This window comes from Astatotilapia calliptera, chromosome 6, assembly GCF_964374335.1.
Source record: "Astatotilapia calliptera chromosome 6, fAstCal68.1, whole genome shotgun sequence".
In the NCBI taxonomy this organism is placed as follows: domain Eukaryota; kingdom Metazoa; phylum Chordata; class Actinopteri; order Cichliformes; family Cichlidae; genus Astatotilapia; species Astatotilapia calliptera.
The window spans coordinates 12,302,711-12,323,992 of record NC_137427.1 but is presented as its reverse complement, the minus strand read 5'-3'; the positions used below and the strand labels follow the sequence as shown (position 1 = coordinate 12,323,992).

General features: G+C 38.5%; 1 protein-coding gene across 3 annotated transcripts in view; it reads right to left on the bottom strand.

Moving 5' to 3' along the window:
* rbm20 (RNA binding motif protein 20) overlaps positions 1-21,282 on the bottom strand; it is a 47,371-nt gene that overhangs the window by 4,489 nt on the left and 21,600 nt on the right. For all 3 annotated transcript variants that reach the window (XR_013909626.1, XM_026170336.2, XM_080302780.1), the window contains exons 2-12: positions 12,128-13,172; positions 11,673-11,737; positions 11,237-11,346; positions 9,678-9,778; positions 4,408-4,554; positions 3,433-3,564; positions 3,270-3,349; positions 2,477-3,173; positions 2,310-2,396; positions 1,629-2,217; positions 1,238-1,303 (exon numbers count right to left, since the gene is read on the bottom strand). Coding sequence is in view for 2 of the 3 variants with exons in the window: in XM_026170336.2 (XP_026026121.2) it covers positions 1,238-1,303; positions 1,629-2,217; positions 2,310-2,396; positions 2,477-3,173; positions 3,270-3,349; positions 3,433-3,564; positions 4,408-4,554; positions 9,678-9,778; positions 11,237-11,346; positions 11,673-11,737; positions 12,128-13,172 (3,119 nt within the window). In the remaining variant the exon portion in view is untranslated. The remainder of the gene's footprint in view (positions 1-1,237; positions 1,304-1,628; positions 2,218-2,309; positions 2,397-2,476; positions 3,174-3,269; positions 3,350-3,432; positions 3,565-4,407; positions 4,555-9,677; positions 9,779-11,236; positions 11,347-11,672; positions 11,738-12,127; positions 13,173-21,282) is intronic.

The following is a 21,282-nucleotide window of genomic DNA, read 5'->3' as shown; positions in this document are numbered from 1 at the left end:
GAATTGAAAACACATCCACCACACACACCTATTTTCACTTTCAGGCTGGTAAAAAACGAACAAGATGGAAACAATCAGAAGACTTATCAGTATTCCATTGGTGTTTATGCACACGGTTTTTTTCTGGACACACATGCAACAGAAATAGCTGCACAATGCTTGTGTGTGTGCACTGTGCACTGAGCTCTGTTGTTGTTGTGCCACTCCAGGGCTTTTGTACAGTAAGTCTCTGCACCGCAGGCTGAAAACTGGCCATGTGCTTTGGCTGCGTCATTCTAGCTCTAATGATAATATAAATACTGATCCCTCAGGGGTGCATTTCACAACCTGCTCACAGAAATAGGTCAGCAAGTAGCCAAGCAGTTCCAGGCAATTAGAGTGCTAATGCAACAGATTGTCAGTGCCCTTACTAATGGTGAAAAAGATAATACTTTATCTTTGGGACTAAGATTATGGGCTCAAGACTCCCGCAGCTTTTGTTCACGATAATGAATAAATATAGCTGTGATAAGCAGGTTTTAAGCACACTGCTTTGAAATATATGGACTAAAGAATTTTCAGAACTGAGAGCAGACAAAAGCATGAGGATGCACGCTGAGACTTCTGTTTCAAACCTTATTCTCTGACCATCAGGATATACATTTTTTTAACAGCAACGGGTGTTAACTGGCCTCTAACATACAACCAGGTTAAATTAAATGTAAATCTTTTACAAACAATTGTGCAGTTGATCAGAATGAGGTTGTTAATTATTAACAAACTCGTTAGGAGCAGAGGAGGTGTGTGTGAGCTTGTGAATTTCTAATGCAATGAAATCTGATGGTAAACAATTTTTAAATTGCCAGCTCAATAGTACAAAATCCTTTCTCCTGCGTGCTCTGTGCAGGCTCCCTCACCTAAACCTAAAGTATTTCCAGTAGTGCAAATGCATTTGAAGCTGACCATACCCTGTTGTGTGTTTTATCTGAGCAGCAGATTTTTTTTTTTTAATTTAATCAGAATGTCACACGTAAGAAGTCTAGACTAGATTAGAAAAAAGGTGTTACTTTTCATTTGATACTGCTGTAACTTAGTGGGTTATCTACCCAGACATCCAGTCTTCTACTGGTGACTTTTTTAGGTTGTGGACTTTATTCCGAATTATTGGAAAAACTTTAGAATGAGAACCGCTCGCTTTCAGTGATTTTATCAGTTCAACAGTAACAGTAACATGGTAACAAAACTGTGTTATGCTTACCCAAAGGAATGCCGTGTTCACTGACAGCTCTATCTTGTTCACGAGATGGTGAGCGGGCCTCAAAGTCTATGAAAGGCATATGAGTTATGAGAAAGAAACGTACTTACTTCTTGTTTTGTTTTTTGTATCTGGGTTAAGACAACTAAATAAAACACTTGTAGAAAAAATCTTCTCAGGTTACCCATCACGTAGCTCTAATTACATTTATAACCATATTGGTGACTTATTCTAATGAGGTACAGAAAGAGGAATAATTTTACAGGTCTCACACTAGCTAGATGCTTTTGTCCAACAAATGATTAACAAAACTGTATAAGTTTAACAAAATAAGCTTAACAGCTACACTTGTTTGTTTTTTTAATGAACATTAATGTTCTCTTGTAAGCAGTACCTTTTTTATGAACATCATCCTGGTGTTGCACTCCATTATTGACTACTTCCATGACCTGTCCTACTTCTGGGGTCTTGCTGTCCTCTAATACACAGATGTGATTTTCCATAGTCTCTCCTGGTGGCCCGTTGTTGGCTATTTCACTACCTTCAAAGCATGTCTCCTTCAATGCAGCTTTAAACTCCTCACTGGGGAATTCACTAAGGTTAGCAACTGGTAACTCAGAAGTCACTGGATTCGTTTTCTGTTCTTCTGGTTTGGCTGAAGTCGTAACAGTCTCTTGTTTCTCAGTTACAGTTGTTGCTGCCTGGTCTCCAGCATCCCCACAAGACTTTTCAGTCTCTGGAGATTTCTCATTAGATGTTGGCTGCACCTCCAAGGATGAGGAAGACGGCAATATAGACTCCTCTACTGATGGCTCCCCTGCTGAGTCTTTGGGGCAGGATGCAAACTCTTCCAGCTCAGAAAGGTCTGGCTCAATAATGGAATCATCTTCTCCTCCCACTTCATCTACAGTGACCAGTTCCTCCATGTTCTTAGGATACCAACACTCTTCATCTGTGTCGTCACAACTTTCCCGATCCTTCTCCTAAGAAAACGGGTCAAGAAAATTGTTTTTAATACCCTACTTCCAGCTGGAACCAGAGCTTATAAGGTGTCATAAACATCATGTTTACTTACAGCGTCCCTGTCTTTACCACCTTCATTAGTTTCTTTTGTCTTACTGATTCGCTGAGGTGAAACTGATTTTTCTTTTGACTCGCGGTCCTGAAAAATTCAATCTCTTTAGTTACAAGAAATATTTGGCAGATGTAAATAAACAATGTACATTTACAGAAGTTACTCACAGTATTTTCAGTAGCATTTTCTTTCTCTTTTTTCTCTGCAGCCGTGTACCTCCTGCTTGTTTTCTTACTCCTGCCCCTGCCTGGTGAACTCTGCCTCTTATTTTCAGGTGTTCTGCAAAGTGTCTGATCAGCCATCTCAAATTCTGAATGCCTGGACCTAGAGTGGTAGTCATCACCATCCCTCCTCTTTGGCTTTGTGTCATGTCGCTGGTATGGAGGTCTGAGCGGCTTGTCTGATTTGTACACTTGTTCCTTGTAGAAATCCTCTTCGATGTTCCTGTACGAATTATAGGATGAGCCTTGAGGGCTTCCTCGTGGGTGCCAGTCTCTGCCCCTCATCCCTTCTCCTCCACCTCCTCGCTCATCTGTAGATCTGAAACTAAGATGATCTAAGGATTTTTGGTAGGTCTTTCGACGGTCAGGCGCCCGTCCACCATTAGGTCGATCATCATCCACGCTGCCCCCATTCCTCCACGGATCATCCCTCTCCCTTTCATCCTCACCCCTTCTTAAGTGTGACGACCACTCCCATGAGCCCCGGTGGGGGCCCATACCGTTTGAGCCTCTCTCCAGACCCCTGCATGGTGGCCCTTGGGGGCTGTGGGCTGAGCTGCATGATGTAAAACTGGGGCTGTGGGAATGAGGACTTAGAGAGTGGCTGATAGGGCTGCGAGAACGTGCTCGCTCTGGTACAAAGCTAGGAAGAGAAGATGCACGTTTTTGAGATTGCATTTTCCCCATTAGCAACTCAAAGAAGTCTGCTGCATGAAAACAAACATTTGAGTTTTCTTACTGTTCATGTTGTTGCATCTCATCCCTTTCCCGCTGTGAGGTAATATCCTGGATGATTGATTGAACATCTTTACCTGGTTTCTAAATTAAAAAGACTTATGGGTTTAGTAAATGCCCAACAGAGTGTATAACTGATTTTTGAAAATGTTTCTCTTTAGTTTTACCTTGAGTTGCAGCTCCTTGTACCTCTTAGACATTCGTATTAGAAGTTTTTGGTTGTTAATCATAGCTGGAGTAAGTTGGTAGTACTGAACCATGGCATGAGCTGCCTCCACATATGCCATTTCTAGAAAGGCCTGATGGAGGAATACAATGTTAGAAAGTTGCAATAAACATGAACCCTGTTACGAGAGGTTCTTTTTTCAGGGCTAATCTTCTCAAACATATATACGTTTCAGATGACAGAGTAGATGGAAGAAAATCTGAACATCATCATCCTCCAGTATCGTATTTCATTAACGTAATAATTCACTGAAACATTTTCTTTAATCTTTGCAACTAATACAGTGATTTTAGAGTGAATGCTTTAAATTTGATAGGGGTGATATGAATGCTGCAGGTCTGTTAAACGAAACCCTGGAGCCTAAGTGAGCTGTCAAGTACTGGTAGTTAAACAGCCAGTAAGTTATGACTAAGTGTTTGGTATCATATAACAGCCGTGGCAGAAAAGAAGATGCAGATAATAAAAAAGAAAAAAAAAGATCATTGAAATTTTACACATGTGCTCCATATAAAGGTAATCATCCAATCCGCAACTTTTCTGGCGGTAACCACTAAAGAAATCTGTGCAAACATAGCAAGATGCTTCATATATTTTAAAGTTAAGTTCGGGGTATAATTAAACACCCTGCCACAGGTATTAAAACCCCAGCGGTCAACTGTATGTATGACAAGCAGCTGCAATCAATCAATAAATGCTAAAATAAAGAAAACTGTAACCATGTGTCCTGCATGGTGCACATTTTAAGCACAGAAGTTACCTTTTTATACTAATGTAACAAAGAATGTACTGATCTGAATGAGCAATGGCCAAAAGTATAGTTTTCTTTTTATATAGACATGTAATTGAGACCTAAACAGTTTCTGATAAACATGAACAACAAGTTACTATTCACTGATAAATAATCATTTTGTTTTACCTGATGTGTAGATCGCATGAGAATGTAATTGGTAACTTTGCCAAAGGGTATTCCCAGGTTGATGACATCAGTCTCTGTGCAGCTGCCCTCAGGGAGGTTGCATATGTGGACGACTCGACCGACGGAGGTGTTTCTGATCGGAAATGGCTGCAAATATGAAACAAAAATGCAATCTTTGAGCAACTTTAAATACTTTATCTGATCTTTATTTAGATCGTCAAACTTTAAAATAGCTTTATTCTATTTGCAGCACTTGTAACCATGACCAGGATACAGAGAGCTGTGTTTATGTGTCAATTTTAGTGTGTCCCACAATGAGCACACGACTTCCCAAATGCAGAATGCAGACACTGAAGACAGGTGTCAGCCATGGAATTCAGTTACCCAGCGTCTCAAAGGTAAATATAAAAGATATCACATGACATTTCATAGCTTTAATTTCCCCTTTGACAAATCTTAGCAAGAAGTTTTTTTTCCTTCCTTCCGGAATTATGTGAAGCTAGGCGTAGGAATTGTTATCGATCCTATCATCTAATTTTGGCTGATAACAAAAAACATATCTTCAAAACTCTGTGTCAATCTCTGCAGTATATGAAAATCATGCATACTGTGTAAAATGAGTCTAAGACTGCTAAGACACTAACAAACAAACAATGTGTAAATTTCCCTCCTTCATACAGCCCACCTTAGCGCATTTATTAATAGATCCTTGGGAGCCATCCAGCAGTAAAAATTACATTTTGTTATTTTTTGGCATTAGAGACATGTCAGTTTACTAGGCCCAGACACACACATCTCTCCAGGCTGTCAAGTATTGTGACCTGCACTGCTCAGCACCCACTTGTAATTCCTTTTTTAAATCTGACCTGAGAGGGGGTAATACAGAGGCACAATACCCTCTTTTGTTATGGAAAAACACTAGAAACTAGACTCCAGGAACAATACAGATGAGGTTATACTATTTGTTTTGTATAAACAAATAGATGCTATAAAATCCTATGTCGTTATAAATCAAATCCCTTATGTCGATCATCTGGTGTCCCACAGGGCTTTATTGTATGCTCTGTAATGTCCAGCATTAGGTCAATCATCTTCCACGCTGCTCCCATTCCTCCATGGATCATCTCTCTGTCTTTCATCCTCACCCTTTTTAAGTGTGACGACCACTCCCACGATCGTCGTTGGGGATGGAGACCATTGGAGCCTGTCTCTGGACCCCTGCATGGTGCCCCTTGGGTGCTTTGGGCTGCATTGATGTAAAACTGGGGCTGTGGGAATGAGGACTTAGAGAGTGGCTGATAAGGCTGTGAGAACGTGCTCTCTCCGGTATAAAGCTGGAGAAGGAAGACAAGTGGAAGCTAAAGTGCTTCCTTTAGTAATTCTCACATACTTAGAGTTTGATAAACCCGTCAAATAGAGTTTTATAACACGTAAAACTTTAGTATCAAAACCACATAAGATATATTGTAATTGATAATACAGATACCTGCAACTCTTATGCACCTTCTTTACTGTGACGGAGAAGAGTGAATCCTGCGTATTGCATCTTGCAAATACGAAGCGCTATATTCACCATCAGACTAGCTGGTGACATGCCGTCATGTTCCTTTGACATCACTGCAGAAAGCAGTTATAAATTCAACTTGTTACATCACAGAGTCTTAATTCTGCAACCATTGTGCTGCAACTGCAACTTTTCCAGCACCCCTCCTCTTCTTTCTGTGTCTCTGGTTGACAAACCTGACCGACAGTTCCATGTGTTAGCCAGACCGGGGTCTCGATTCGACCCGGAGCATTTTTAATTTTGTCCAAGAAAAGCCCAACAATAACAAAGACTTTACTTTGCTTGAATCTAGAGTGTATATAAGTCTTCGTAAAAAGTAACCTTTAAAATTTACATGTCAGTTTGGTGCATATTCTGTGCATACACAAACAGCCCAAACACAACATGTGCCATGTGACTATATTTTAGACAACAAAAAAAAAACATTTGATAATGCTATTAAAAAAAAAAAAAAGATATTATAACTTAATAGTTTCTGGCCAGCACAGTGACATTAACAACTTCAGATGCAATTATGATAATTCTATTAACAGCCACATGCCAGTTCCACCACCAGAACACATAAAGGTCAGTTCAGGATGGGCTCAATAAACAAATCCAGGAATAGGCTGTTTATGTCCCTGGGATATTAGTGAGAACAAGAGGCTCAGTCGCTGCTTGCTTTAGTCACAAATGTGTGACCTGTAAAAGTCAGGCCTGTGTCTGATAGGCCAGACAGTTTGACCACAGCATTAAGATCACTTTCAAGGTTGGCTCAGGCTTTGAACAGTAGCCGTTTCCGTGGTCCGCAAACCAGAAGTGCAGAATTATGCCGTGTCGTTGACTACTCACAAGGAGACACTTTACACACAGCCTGGACCTCCTTAATGTGGTTTATTTATTTAAAAAAAAATAATTTGAATAAATGACAGAAGACCTTTGGTAATGTTCAGTGTTCACTAAAACTTAATTATCAACAATTAAAATGCACAAATACATAAAGAACAGGAATGGAAGGACTTCAAATAATCTTTTAACTGAACTGGCAATCAACGCTGACTGAAATTGTTTAATTAAACCCTTGCGAGTTTCTTACAGTTTCTTACAATTCAGCGAAAGGAAACAGTCCTAAAAATATAGCTTTGCAATGTGTTCAGTAAATTGCAGTGGAATCTCTTCTGAGGATACGTCTGCTTTTTTTTACAAATCAGGGTTCATGCTGCAAGACGGTCAGTTTGGTTTCACAGTTTCTCCCCACGTTCCTACGCAGAGTGCTCACAAGCCGATTCCTCAGATCACTTTACCAGTCTCTCACCAGTCTGAAACTTAACACTGCTGCCTGGGGGGTGTGGCCCTAGGGTCTTTAGGTCTGTGCTCCATGCAGCGGTTAGCTGTAATCCTGTGTTTATCTCTGTTCGAGTTCTGTCGAAAGAAGCTACTGTGTTACTTCAGGCTGGACAGCTGACACTGCAGTGCAGAAGAACAAAAGTTGTGCATGCTTCTAATGTATGTATGAACCCACATTATTATATGTTGTGGTATCTTCACAGTGTAGTGGTTTACAAATTCCCTCACAAGCAAAAGATCCCTGGTTTGAGCCTTGGATGGGGCTGTGTCTGGAGGGACTTTGGTGAAAAAGTGTCAGATCCAACATTTGGTGGTACCTAAATCCCCTTTTGAATATAGAGCAGCTGAAAATAGCTTTCATCTTTATACTGGTAATTTTTTTTTCCTTTTAGTCTGGTTTGTATCTGAGTTACTGTAGTTTTTATTTTTTATTTTTAATTAAACTTTACTCACATTTCAGTTTAATTCCCGTTTGCTTTTAAAGCGACCATATCAGCTTAATTTGTGTTACTTCTAAATGCTTAGTTTTTATTGTAGTTTTTGCCTTAATATGGTAAAATGGTGCACTTTTGCATTTTGGTTTTGTGACTCTTGCCTGTGAAAAGCGCTTTTCAAAATTTTTATTCACTTACTAAAGTGTAGTTTTTATTTTTTATTTCAGTTAACTGCAACCACAATTTTTTTTATTTAGTTAAGTGAAATTAATGAAAACAATTTATGTAACTTTTTAATTTTTTTCTGTGCATATCTAACAACTAAATTGCTGTTACACTAAAAATGACACAGAATATCAAAACTTGTATGCGTGTGTGCATTTGTGTGATCCCTGGGATCTCGCAGGGCTTTAAAAACAATAAAACCTCACATGTTAGGCTTGGACAGGTGTGTGTTTATTGCAACCAACATTAGCTCATGTAGCACACCCTATAAATACTTCCACGCTAATAAAATCAAATCCTTTGTCAAAAACCAACCAAAGACGCACACGGCTTTTTCCATCACTTACTTCAGCATTCTGTTATACAGTTACCCTGGCAACAAAGAACAAACAGCGGCTTTAGCGGCGAAGGAATCTAGTTTAAACATTAAGGCATCCATCTCTGGATCGGCCTGTCTTGTCTTTGAATTTGACTTTGAATTTGTCACAAATTAACTTTAATTTAAAGTTACAAATTTAACTTCAAAATTTAAGGGAAATTATAGAAAGTGAGAAAATATAATCTAACAAGTTGAATGCCATGCTTTATGCATTATAAAAAACTGAAGCTAAAATAAAGTATAGAGCACACGAGTCTGTATAGTGTGTTTGTGTAACCATATTAATACATATCCATGCACTGGGTGTGTGTTGATGCCCGCAGACTGTTGAAAGCTGCATGCTAGTCATAAGTGTAGGCTTCCCGAACGTTTGCTGGGTCTAATTTTGGTGTCCTTTCTCTTCACTCATCATCTGCACTGTGCTTTTCAAGAGACCTGTCTTCATGATGGACGCCTATCAACAGCTGCTGTTTTTTTAACCCCAGTCAAACACAGGCTCTTTAGCTCAGGCAAACTCACTGCAGGACCACAGTTAGGACAACTATCCTTCATCTATACTCTTAGAAATACTTTAAAATCAGTGTTAGGATTAGTTTTTGCTTTTGCAACCCATTTGGTAACCCTCTACATTGCTAATATTAATTATGTTTGAATCCTTCAGTGTCATCAGGAGGTTAAATCTAAGTGTCTTTACATATTAGGGTGCATAACCAGAAAACAGAAGTAAAAGAAAAAGTGTTCAAGCAATTACAAAAAATCTCTTATTCTTAAAATATAAATGTATTCTTGAGTAAATCTGGATAAATGTTCCTATGTATGTATTTGTATTTATTGCTGTTGTGCTCTTTTTTAAACCTAGGGCTTTCGTAATTCATGCGCTTGATAGATTTGGAAGTAGTCTTCTAACTATTAAAGTTCAGTGGAAGAGCGCTAACATGAAACTTGGTGTTGGGCCTGAGCGTCTGTCAACAAGGTGAACTGAGTCCATTCAATAAGCAGCACACATTTGGTGTTGATTCTTACTTATTCACTCTTTCTTGATGTTTAAATGTCACATGAAAGAAGTGTAGCAGAATAAATGCTCAGAAAAACTAAATGAAGAGATCATGTCAAAGGTATAAGAGCCCTTTGAACATACTGTTGGATGTTCAAATGTAATTTAAAAAATCAAATTTGAATTATATATTTTTTTTTTTATAGGGAGTGAAAAATCAAGAATTTCAGCTGCTTCTTTGTCACTAGCATTTTTTCCAACTTATCTTAAAATTTGATTTATGTGCTCTGGGCAAGCTCTAACAAAGAACCATGTATCCAATCCAAAAAACCCAAACATTTGTCTGACCTTTGACTCTGGCTGGTGTGAGGCAAATCCTGTGTCTGGCGTGGGGTAAGTCTTCATGGCTGTAGCTGGCAAGTATGACATACTGGCTCCTGAGGATACATCTGTGGAAACAATTTGATATGGGAACTTACAACTGTCCTGAAACAGTAAACCCAGTGCGAGGGAAGAACTTTGCTTTAGTAAAGTACATTTTCAAACTGTTAAATATTTTGTTCAAAATGTTTAATATATTTTTTTATTGTTGCTTTTTCTTAATTTCCTCTTTGTTCAAAGTCTTTTTTTGCCCCAACCAGCACCTAGCTGGAAGAAAAGGCTTTGCTAAACACGTCACTCTTGAGAAACATCTGGGAAACAGTAATGATGCTCCACTGTGATGCAGATGTAGTTGCAGTTTCATTTGCATAACCCATTTTCACACAAGCCCTGTAGCTTTATAGATATTACAGATGGAGATGCAGCTGAGAATGAAAATGTTTGATGAGTCTTCATTCTGCAGTTTTCTCTGCACCACAACATTCACATGGTGTCTGATTAAGCAGATTTCTGCCATTTTGGCCGATGTGAGAATCGTGCAGGCATTAGTCCTAGCTAACTCGTGGTGATTATGTTTTCTTGTCTCTTTCCCCTCATGCTTGAGCCAGTTGCAGCAGATGGCTGAACTTCCCTGAGCCTGGTTCTGCCAGAGGCCTCTTTTTGCTACACGAGAGCTCTTCCTTCCCATTGTTGTGTAAATACTTGCTCATAAGGGACCATCCAATCACTTGGATTTTAGCTCCAAAACTATTTAAACCAGATGGTTTAATCTTAAGTGCAGAGTGCCTCCACAATAGATATCCAAATGTTAGCTTCAGATTTATTTAAACCCTAAAGAGAAGATTGTCTAAATTTAAAATCGGTTGAATGTGCCATAGGAGCTGTAACTATGATGGAATGACCTCAGAACTATTGGAAATTGGCACACAGTACTAGCATAGTTCAAACAGCTACCCAGTCTTGGGTAGCTCAAAACACATTGTTTCCATTTTATTTAAAGACATTTCTTCACCACCCTTCCAAGCAATGGGAATACAATACTGAGACAGAGATCTTCTAACAGATTACTCATCCAATAAAAATTGTGTTAGGTAATTAATATATATTAATGCTGTATGGGCTTGTTGGCAGTTTGTAGTTAGTAATTATACATAAGTGAATGCATGAAGCATATATAATAGGATCAAGAGAGTTTGTCAGAAAAGCAGCGCGTAGAAGTCTTCGGCTTTGTTGTGTTTACTGCTACTCCTCCAGCATGTACAAAAAAAGATGACTTGGCACGGTGCAGCACTGTTTTAGGACTTCAAAACACTTCACGCTAACTGCACGCAGCACTTCAATGTGTTAAAATAAGAAGTGTTCAACTATAAAAACATGCTGCCTCATGTCCTAAAAATACCCCGTTTCTCATAATCAAGTGATGAGTAAAATATCACTCTTACAGCAGGAGTTAAGACTGATGTTTTACACTTTGTGCTAATGTAAGGAGATACACAGCTGGTGGTGTTGGTGGTGGGTTATCCTACCTTGACTCGCAGCAGAACAGACTATGTGGTTCGTTCCTGCGGGGTTCAGACCTCCATCAGAAGGCCTGCTGACAGCATAGTGAGTAGCTCCAGCTGATACCACCGCTGAACTGCAACAATCAGAGACGGCTGATTTTAGCTGCCTCTCCCCTGCCTTGCTCGCTCATATCTTATGACAGAGCTCATATTCAGAGAAAGATTAAGACAGCTGCATAAGAAGTAAGGAAAAGGAAACTAACATATTTCCAACTGCTAAAAGAGGTTTGCTCTGAATTGATCGACATCGTTTTAAAGCTGTGTAAAAAGTCTGAAACTCAGCAAAACAAAAACCACAACAAATCACATCAACACAGAGGCTTACTGAACGTCCTCAGTCATCAATGATAGTCTAATTTAGACTGTGTGCAGTGAATTTTTGGAGTTGTAAATGACTCACCTGTCATTTGCATACAACATTCGATTCTGGAGGTGTAGCTTTCCCTTCACGTGCTGTTCCCAGTCCTAAACACACGTACACACATAAACACTGTCTGAACATGTAGACTCAAACAGCTTAGACACAGGAAGCCCAATACTTGCCCTCCCTTAGTGGCTCTTAGCTACCCCTTGTATAACCTCATGGCTGAAACCAATTAAAGAGACACCATCATGGACTTAGAGGCCATCGAACAAAAATACTTAACTACTGTATATTAGCTATTCTTAATATCTGCTTAATGCTCATTCAGAAAGTCAGGACTTGTTTAAATTTTGTAAAATCCTTCAAGCAACACACAAACTTGTGTTTTAGTTCAAGAAAACTAACTTTGTTCTGTTCCTGTTTCAAATATACAAATGCATAGATTCATATAATGGTCACGTGCTAAGATTTACACTCATCAATTTGCTCACCTTTAGGTTGTAGACCTTCTTGTCACAAATGCTACACTGGTGTGGCAGCTGAGTGGGTGTAACAGCATGGTAATCATTGACTTGATAAGGCTGAAGTGTCCTGGTACCTGACGATAAAGCTTCCTCTTTTCCGTGCAGGTGCTGGTAGAGTCCTAAAGCCTGCATGCCACTTGAACCAAAAGAGGAAACTGCTGCACTATTGCAGTTTAACTTCGTATCATGGGTTGGCTCCTCTGGGTTATATAGTTCAGTCCTAGGCCGAGCCGGCTGTCCAGCTGGTGTCCACGCAGGGGGAGGATTAGAACCCACATCCACCATACCGGTGTGAGACAAGTTGGTTTGACCTTGCCATTGCTCTTTATGTCCCATTGAGTTAAAAATGTTCATTTTCTGCTCACTAAACCCAGCTTGTTGTACTTGCATATCCTGTCTATAGAAATCTCGCTGAAGACCAACATTGGTCATGTTATTTGCCTGAGTATTGATAACTGTGGACAGCCCGTTACCAGCAGTGGCTGATGCTGCAGATGTCCCTCCAGATAAGTTGTACTGAAGTCGTCTGTCTGTGTCAGAGGGGTAAGTCGACCCAGACTTTTTCCCATACTCATTGCCCTGTTGACCCATCGCGTCTCCTCCACAAGGATGGTTCAGCCTAACAGTGCCTGAATTTTGGTTGAATCCCCCACTGACCAAGGCTCCCAAGGCTGAATTTGAAGAGGGGAAACCTAGCACTCCTGTGGGGAAGGCACTCTGTTGACTTCCAACCATAGTTGAAGTCCGTAACTGATTAAACAAGGGCTGAGACATGTTGACATTGGAGAGAACCTGATTGAGAACAGTGGCCGCAGCAGCTGTGTTGCCTTCCTGAGCCAGTTTCAGGCGATGGAGGGTAAGCTGGGCCTGGAGCTGAGCGAGTTGGAGGCTGGCTGGAGTCAAGAGGAGCTGCTGGTTTTGCTGCTGAGGACCTGTCTGCGAACTGCCTGGGAGCTGGACACCCAACTGGAGACCCTTATTGTCAACACCGTCCAAAGGTCCCGAAGTGATGCTGCAGGGTACAAAAGATCACAGATGTTTTTCAGGAACCTCAAAGATCTAATCTATTAACCTTGCCTATGATTCTAAGCCTGTTTCTGAAGATTTGGGCAAATTTAACTGATACTTATAGGCTACAGAACAGATCTTTGCTCTGTTCTTCATTAAAAATGGTGGATTTAGTCTACAACTGTCTGTAAAGTGTCAATTACACATTACACATGTTTTTCATTTCTAATAAAATATGTGGCCAATACTGTGATTTGTATGATATTTTCAGACCATTTTCTTTTATAGCTTCATAATTATTTACTAGTGATTTGCAATACTGCAAGGTTTGGTAGCAATCCAATACCAAGTAAAGACACAGTGAGTTTTGCTAATACCAAAAACCAATATATATACTTTTAACTTAAAAAGCAGCTTATGTAGAGCAGAGAGCTGTGTCATGATTTATGACATCAATCATCACCAGTTTGCAAATTCTGAACACATTTTAAATATCACTAAAGCATTTTTTACTTTCCAGAATATTTAGTTCACAAAATAAAACACAGCTTTCACTAAACCATCGATTCAATCTTGCTAGTATTACTCTGATAACAATACTGGCTCAATATAATAATAATAATAATAATAATAATAATAATAATAATAATGGATTGGATTTATATAGCACTTTTCAAGGCACCCAAAGCGCTTTACAATGCCACTATTCATTCGCTCTCACATTCACACACTGGTGGAGGCAAGCTACGGTTGTAGCCACAGCTGCCCTGGGGCAGACTGACAGAAGCGAGGCTGCCATATCGCGCCATCGGCCTCTCTGGCCCACACCAGTAGGCGGTAGGTGAAGTGTCTTGCCCAAGGACACAACGACCAGGGCAGAGAGTACGAGGATCGAACCAGCGACCTTCCGGTTACAGATGCGCTTCCCAACCCCCTGAGCCTGGATTGATATGTGTACACATATTGTTTCCCACACCTATATATAAGTAACAACCAATTCTCTACAGTTTGCATCACACAGGGTCTTGTGTACGGAGCTTTTTTTTAAAAATTTGATTTGCAAATGTTGTGTACTGATACCAAATAATGACACATTTTGCACAGTTTGCACAGTCCTTTGCAACAGCTTAATAAGCACTGATATTGTGCTTGGCTTAATGCCCACCGGCAGCTAATTTCTGGTTAGCTTTCATTACACTAACTAATACCATATATCGCTGGTATTACAAAGAAAGATTTATCAGATACTTCACAGTTTTCCTTTTCTTGCTGATATTGGCTGATTTAAAGTTTCAAAGTTTCAGCTTTAAATTTTTACACACTTAAGTGCCCCACAGCTAATATCTGCACACATGGAAAATCTCACAAGCAATAAACCAGAAAATGAGAGTTTAGCACTGCCATTAGCCTGTTGTCATTGCTGCTGGGATTATGGCAAACCAAACAATGTAATTACACAGCATTTTGCTTCTGATAAGCAGATTCCCATCTGCTTATGCATTGAAACAATGTCTTAAATCAAACATAATTCCCAAAGGTCCCAACCTAAAACTATCAGGTCTCCTGCCAGGTTCATTTCCATACCCCAACGGGTCACAGTTGTTTTTCAGGACCTACACAGTATAAACATTGTGGCTAATCAGTGTGCATATGGACACAGACACTATGTTTTAACCTGTTAAGACCTGTTCATCAATTTAATTTTGAAACCTTTTGAAAGTTTATTACATCTCTATGGCACATATACTAGCATAATTAAAGCAATGTTATATCCATCTAAAGCAGCATATATTTGATCCAGTATGGTCAATACTAACACATCTCCAGTCCATTGTTGACAGCACAGGAAATGTCATGTATTCTTTAATTAAGTCCAAGGTGCAAGGATGAAACAGAAAGGTAAGAAGACAATCCACTGAGGTATTCCCATGACGATGGCCACGTGTACTGACACATCTGCACATCTCCTGAAAATCTCCCTGTCATGTCTCTTTGTCAATTTCTGAAGGCTCAATTCTTCATATTTAGCAGCTTTTACAGGTGATAAAGAGCTGATAAAGTCTAAAAATCACACTGTCTTGGTACTGATTGTGTTGTCCCCACATAAGTCAGTTTGCTCCATTTTGCAGTTAACCTGGGAGCTCATTTCATGTTCATGCTCACAGAACACAGAAAAACCCTTAAAAGGTCTCTGCAGACCTCCATTAGCAACCTGTGATATCCTACTCACAGCATATGAAGCGAGCTCAGTGTGTATCATGAGTGTCTCCTAAAGAAGTTAGGTATTGTCCGTTTGAATACAACTTATGCGTTCACATTCTCAATCTGCCCTAAACGGGATGTAAGCAGCAGCAACACATGTGAACTCCCTTGACCAATCACACGATTGGAGCCTCGCAGCAAGCAGTTCACATTAACATGTCTAGAATAACATCATCTGTTAATCCTACATCACAAGTACTGCAATCCTCACACATTTCCTCTTGCCAGTCTGCCTCTGTGTGCCTGTTAGATCTGAAAACTGCTGAGTATGAGTTTGGAAGATTTTCCTGCAAAACTATCTCAGTAAAGCACGTGATCCTACAATCCCAATGTCCCTCTGGGTCTTAGTCAGTGCAGCTATCATCTCAATTTTGTCTGCTATAAGAAATAAACTGAAGAAAGAGATTAGACTTTCTAGATCTTACTCTCCATCTTGGCCGCAGCCTTGCATTCACAGGGTATTATCTTTAACTCATTGAGGATTTGGGATCTTGCAGTGTGGCTTTGTAGACCTCAATCAGCTGATTACTTATGTAAATGATGTTCCACCTCCTGATATTATAGCATCACAATGCAAAGAAAAAGCACTGGGAAAAGCAAGAAAAATCAAAGTTTGGATAGCCAGAGTTCAAACGCAAGTACAAAACACAAACATTGAAATGAGCTGTAGGAAAATTAAGTCCTGTATGATTTTTAATCGTAATATTTGCATATTAATATTTGATTTAACATTATTCATCCATGTAAAACATAAATTCCATTTAATTTTGACAAAGATGTTGGAAAGTTAGCACCTGAGCTATTTATTTACAGACACAACAACACAACACAAACTGTTGTAATAGAACAACACAACCCACAGGTGCCATGACCCTGTTTCACTGGCCAGCCTTTTCAGTTTCTGATGAATGCTCTTACACGAGAGCTAAACTTAGTCGACTTGACTATTCATCACATTATCTATGTTAAGCCCTTGACACCGGCCTGCCTGGCCACTGCTTCAATATTTGTGCAAATACTCTGTCAGAGACAAATAAGCGACAGCCATAAATCTTTGTTCACAGCAATTATGAAGCATTTGAATCTGGATTATTTGCAATTTTTTCATAAAAGGTAGTACTGTGCCTAAGAAGTGAGAGATTATAAAATGGATTTTGGTTGTTCTAAACAAACAAAAGTCAAAAGGCATTTTCAAATATTAATTTATGAAACAGAATCTTGCAGAGGATTATCACCTTCATGTCTGTCATCCTGTTGGCTTCTTCAGTTGTGATATGGTCTTGTGACTACATCGCCACATCATAAACTTGTCATATCATATCCATCACTCACACTTCAAGTGAGCCATAAATCATCTTGCTGTATATACTGTGGTCCTAAAATCCCACCTCTCCAAATGAAACATCGTGAGTTTGTTTTGGACTTTGAGAATATTGTAGTACACTTTGTATTGAAATATTGTATTAAAGGTTGTGTATTTTCTACAGTATAAGAGTAATGGCTGATGTATAACACCATCAAATCATAAAAAAATACTAGTTCAATCAAATCTGATAATAAAGCATTCATTTAACTTATTATGTGTCCAAAGTGGTACATCACAATGAGTTAGTTCATCAGCAGAACTTTCTGTTTCCAATAATTGGTCATACTCAGTGTTTTGGCTTATTACCCTAATTTAGTCAACAGTTTTTATTGTTCTTTGTCTGTAAAGCTCTTTGGAACTTTGTTAATAAATAATTTATGTATTTGCAACATATACAAAGCAAAGTAATCCAGTACAGTCTGTGGAGTTATAATACCTGTGCGTATGATATTTTGCTCATCCTGGACAATTCACAGCTCCCAGTTCTTCTTAAGTGAACAAGCATGCTGATGGAGAGATACACTTACACCATTCCAGCTTATGACTCAAAGCTATAAATACTAGAGTTGCCCTCTGCCATCATGATACACAGTGTCCTTAATAGGCTAATATGGACTCTTGGGCTCCTGGCACAGTGTGCCAGACACTTCAAACTAATCTTGTTATGACGATAGGGAATATAGGCGTCAAAATAACCTCAACCAGTTGTGGAAGGGAAGGGTTTAACACTATGTATGTATACATATATGTTTCTGTAGCTTTCTCATAGATAGATAGATAGATAGATAGATAGATAGATAGATAGATAGATAGATAGATAGATAGATAGATAGATAGATAGATAGATAGATAGATAGATAGATAGATAGATAGATAGATAGATAGATAGATAGATAGATAGATAGAATAAACATTCAATGTGACTTTCTATATTTAATTGAAAAGTGGAAAAGAATATCAAGAATATTTAATAACTACAGGAATGGACAGGAAACGTAAATAGGAAGTTATAAAGTGACAAACAAATCTAATCTGAAGACAAATCATTCAAAACAGAAAAACAAACAAAAACATGCATTTCTGTTTAAAATAACCAATTTATCGAACTTTTCAAATGGACTAGAGAGCTTAGATTTGAAACATGCCTGTGCAATTTTCAATCCTAACACACTCTGGTACTATAGTATCCAAAAGAGAAAACAGTTGCAAATCATATATAAAAACATCACATGTGTATGAAATACAAATATAATATTGATATTATACATTATATAAATGTAAGATGGCGGCACGTATGCAGCTGCACAGCGCCCCCAGTCCCACAATTTGTTTTATTTTTATTTTGAAAATAAAGGGCTATTCTATTCTTTTCTATTCTATATTTGAATATTCAAATATAGAATATATTTGAATCATCTGCCGTGATGTGTTCTTATTTTGTTTCAGGTGGTGTGCCAGTGTGTTTTTTGGTGTGTATTTGTTACAGTTCCCTGCTCTGAGTGACGCGCTGAAAACAGCCTCTCACAGTCAGAGTCGCAGTACAGATTCATAGCAGACAGCATTAGCTCAGTCTTCAGAATAGCTTCATGTGTTCTTAGCTACATAAATACATGTACAGGTTTCTATTTCGTCCCACAAGGTTTAATTTTAAAAATACATAATTAGAGAGAATATACATCAGAATTACGGCTGTTTATAAACTTACGGAGCAAAGTGATGGCAGATGGTATCAAACAAGAATGTCTACTTTCTCATATGGCATCATTTACAAGTTAATTTGCTGCTAACTATGCATGCTCACTTATTCATTTTTTTCTGATAGGGAACCATAAGCTGTCACAAAAACATAATAAAGACTCATAGTGACCTTTTTGCTAAAGAAAAAAAAGGACAATAAAAAGAGGTTAAAGGCTGAGTGTCATCAGCATATTTTAAAATCAAATGAAAATACATTCCTTAACAATAGAAAATATGATGTTTCTAATAATATAAACCAATATAAAATGCCAATAACCAAAACAATACAAATCCATTTTATTAAGAGAATATCTCCCCCCCCCCCCCCCCCCCCCCTTGTGGACAGGGGCACATACGTTGTGCTGTAGTTCAAGAATCTAATTATTTATAATTATTCCAGTGAAAAATTCATATGAATGTTAAAAGAAAAAACTCCCATCTATTTCCTTATTCAGAAAGCAGTCAGATAAGCTCTATTCTGCACCTGGAGCGCTGATTCCTTTTAAATTCAGCTCAACAAAGCATTATACAAATACAAGACCACATCCTAATGTCCAGTTAAAACTTCATTCGTGCATACTGTATGTTGAGAAGCATACGTAAAGCAGCAGATTCATAAAAATCAGCCAAAAACAGCTGCCAAGCAACTTTGACTGATAGTTGCTTCCTGTTCTATTTTAAAAACAATAATAACACAGTCGTTTGGGGGACATGTCAAACTACAACAACCACATTCTCTCTGCAAAACTCGCAAGACAGCATCATAGTCAAAAACTTGAGCGTTGATCTGGTCTGTCTACAAAGCCTCATCGGAGGAAGTAACAAATTAGAGGAAGGGTTCAGGTCCAGTTTGGTTCAAGAATAGTCATCCGCTGAGTCCAGTAAAACATCCAGCAAAATGCAACATTGTCCAAAACAGTTGCATCTTCACGATTAGCTATAAATCCTGCTTCCGTGCAGCTGACAACACTTGATGCTATACACCCAACGAGCCAAAACTGACAAGCAAACCTTGACGTATTGGAAGAAATGCACAAACCTTGAAAAGTTAGGCAGTGAAGGTCCGAGTTACACCTCTGACGCTAAATTCTGCACTGCTTCTTAATAATCTGACCTTTGCCCAGCAGCTGAGACGGCATCTTTGTCCACTAACATGTTGACTAATGCTAGCACATGTACACTAACATAACATCACTGCTAGAGGTCTTTACCCCAGCGTGAGTGACGCTACTTCCCTGTGTTAACGGGAGAGGCAGAGACGCGTGTGATGAAAAGTCACAAGTGGTTGGCATGTGTGTGTGAGGACAGGGCAGACCAGCACACAGGAGGAGAAAGTATTTACAGAGAAGGCATTTGGGTAATGCAGTGCAATCCTGAATCTGTTGCCTCCACAATAGCAGCTGTAAAGTTTGGTGTGGAGTCAAGTGTCAGGTTCAAAGTCACAAAAAACAGTAAAAGCTGTCACAAAACTACCAACCAACTACCTCGTACGTGTTTCGCACCAGCAAACCCACAATCAGGAAGTTTTGCGACGCAAAACACGGATGTAAAAAACCCCAAAAAACCCCCAAACAAAACATTTGATAAATCAAAAAAGATGCATATTCAAATACCTCCAATCTGAAGGGTATGCATATGGTGTGATTTTAACAATAAAAAACATTAGCTTCTTGAAATATGGGGAAGGATCAAGGCATAATGTGCACATACGAAAAATTAGTTTTGCCTAAAAAACACCTCATTGGAAAAGACTTGTCTCTAATTTCTGCTTTCTCCAAAAGATACCAGGAAAACAAGTGAAGTATGCGTGAAACTCACGGCAATCAGAAAAGCTGTTGTTGTAAGATTTATTAACACTGAAAAAATTGAATACATTTACATTTCTACAATAAAAGTTGTCTTTTTTATTTTATGATGTAAATAAAACAAAATAATAATTATTTGTTGTTCATCATTACAGCTACATGACTATAATATTGCAATTTGTTTTTATATTTATACAACTTAACTCTATTTATAAAAAATGATACATATTTAAGCACATTTTAAAAAATTATATATAAGTTTTCACTTTACAAATGTGCTGTCTGGGCATGTACAAAAAATAAAACTTTCACAACATTTGTCTTTTGATTTACTTTTGGGAGGTTTTTTGTTTTGTTTTTTGGTTTTTTGTGTTGTTATGCATTCATGTAGTTAAAACCAGATCATTAGAATTACATAATGCATTTTGTTCGCTTCCTATTTCATAAGAAGTCACCACGGGTAGTCATGTACATTTGATTTGACAGATTTTCACATTAGATTCTTTTCCTGACTGAACCACAAAGAGATTTCTGTGTCCTCCCCTGATCGCTTGTCAGGCAAAACACATGTTTAAAACACGACACTATACTCCAGCCTACTGTAGATAAAATAAAATTTACAAAAAACATATACATTAAAATACATATATAATACATACATACATAATATATGTAAGCCTACTTTTTTTTTATTGGGGTTTTATGTAAAGTGCTGTCAGTACATTTTTTTTACAGCTGCAAATAAAATCTTTACTTAAGCATACATGCATTCAACTCCCAAGGAGCCTTCAGTTTGAGAGATTTATAGTCACTCCATCTGTTAGCGTCACAACCAGATGGCAGGGAGAGAACAAGCTGCTTGTTTGACTGCCATACTTTGTGACTATCAAGAAAAAAAAAAACAATTATTTTTTTAATACCGGTAGTAGTAAACGTATTATTAT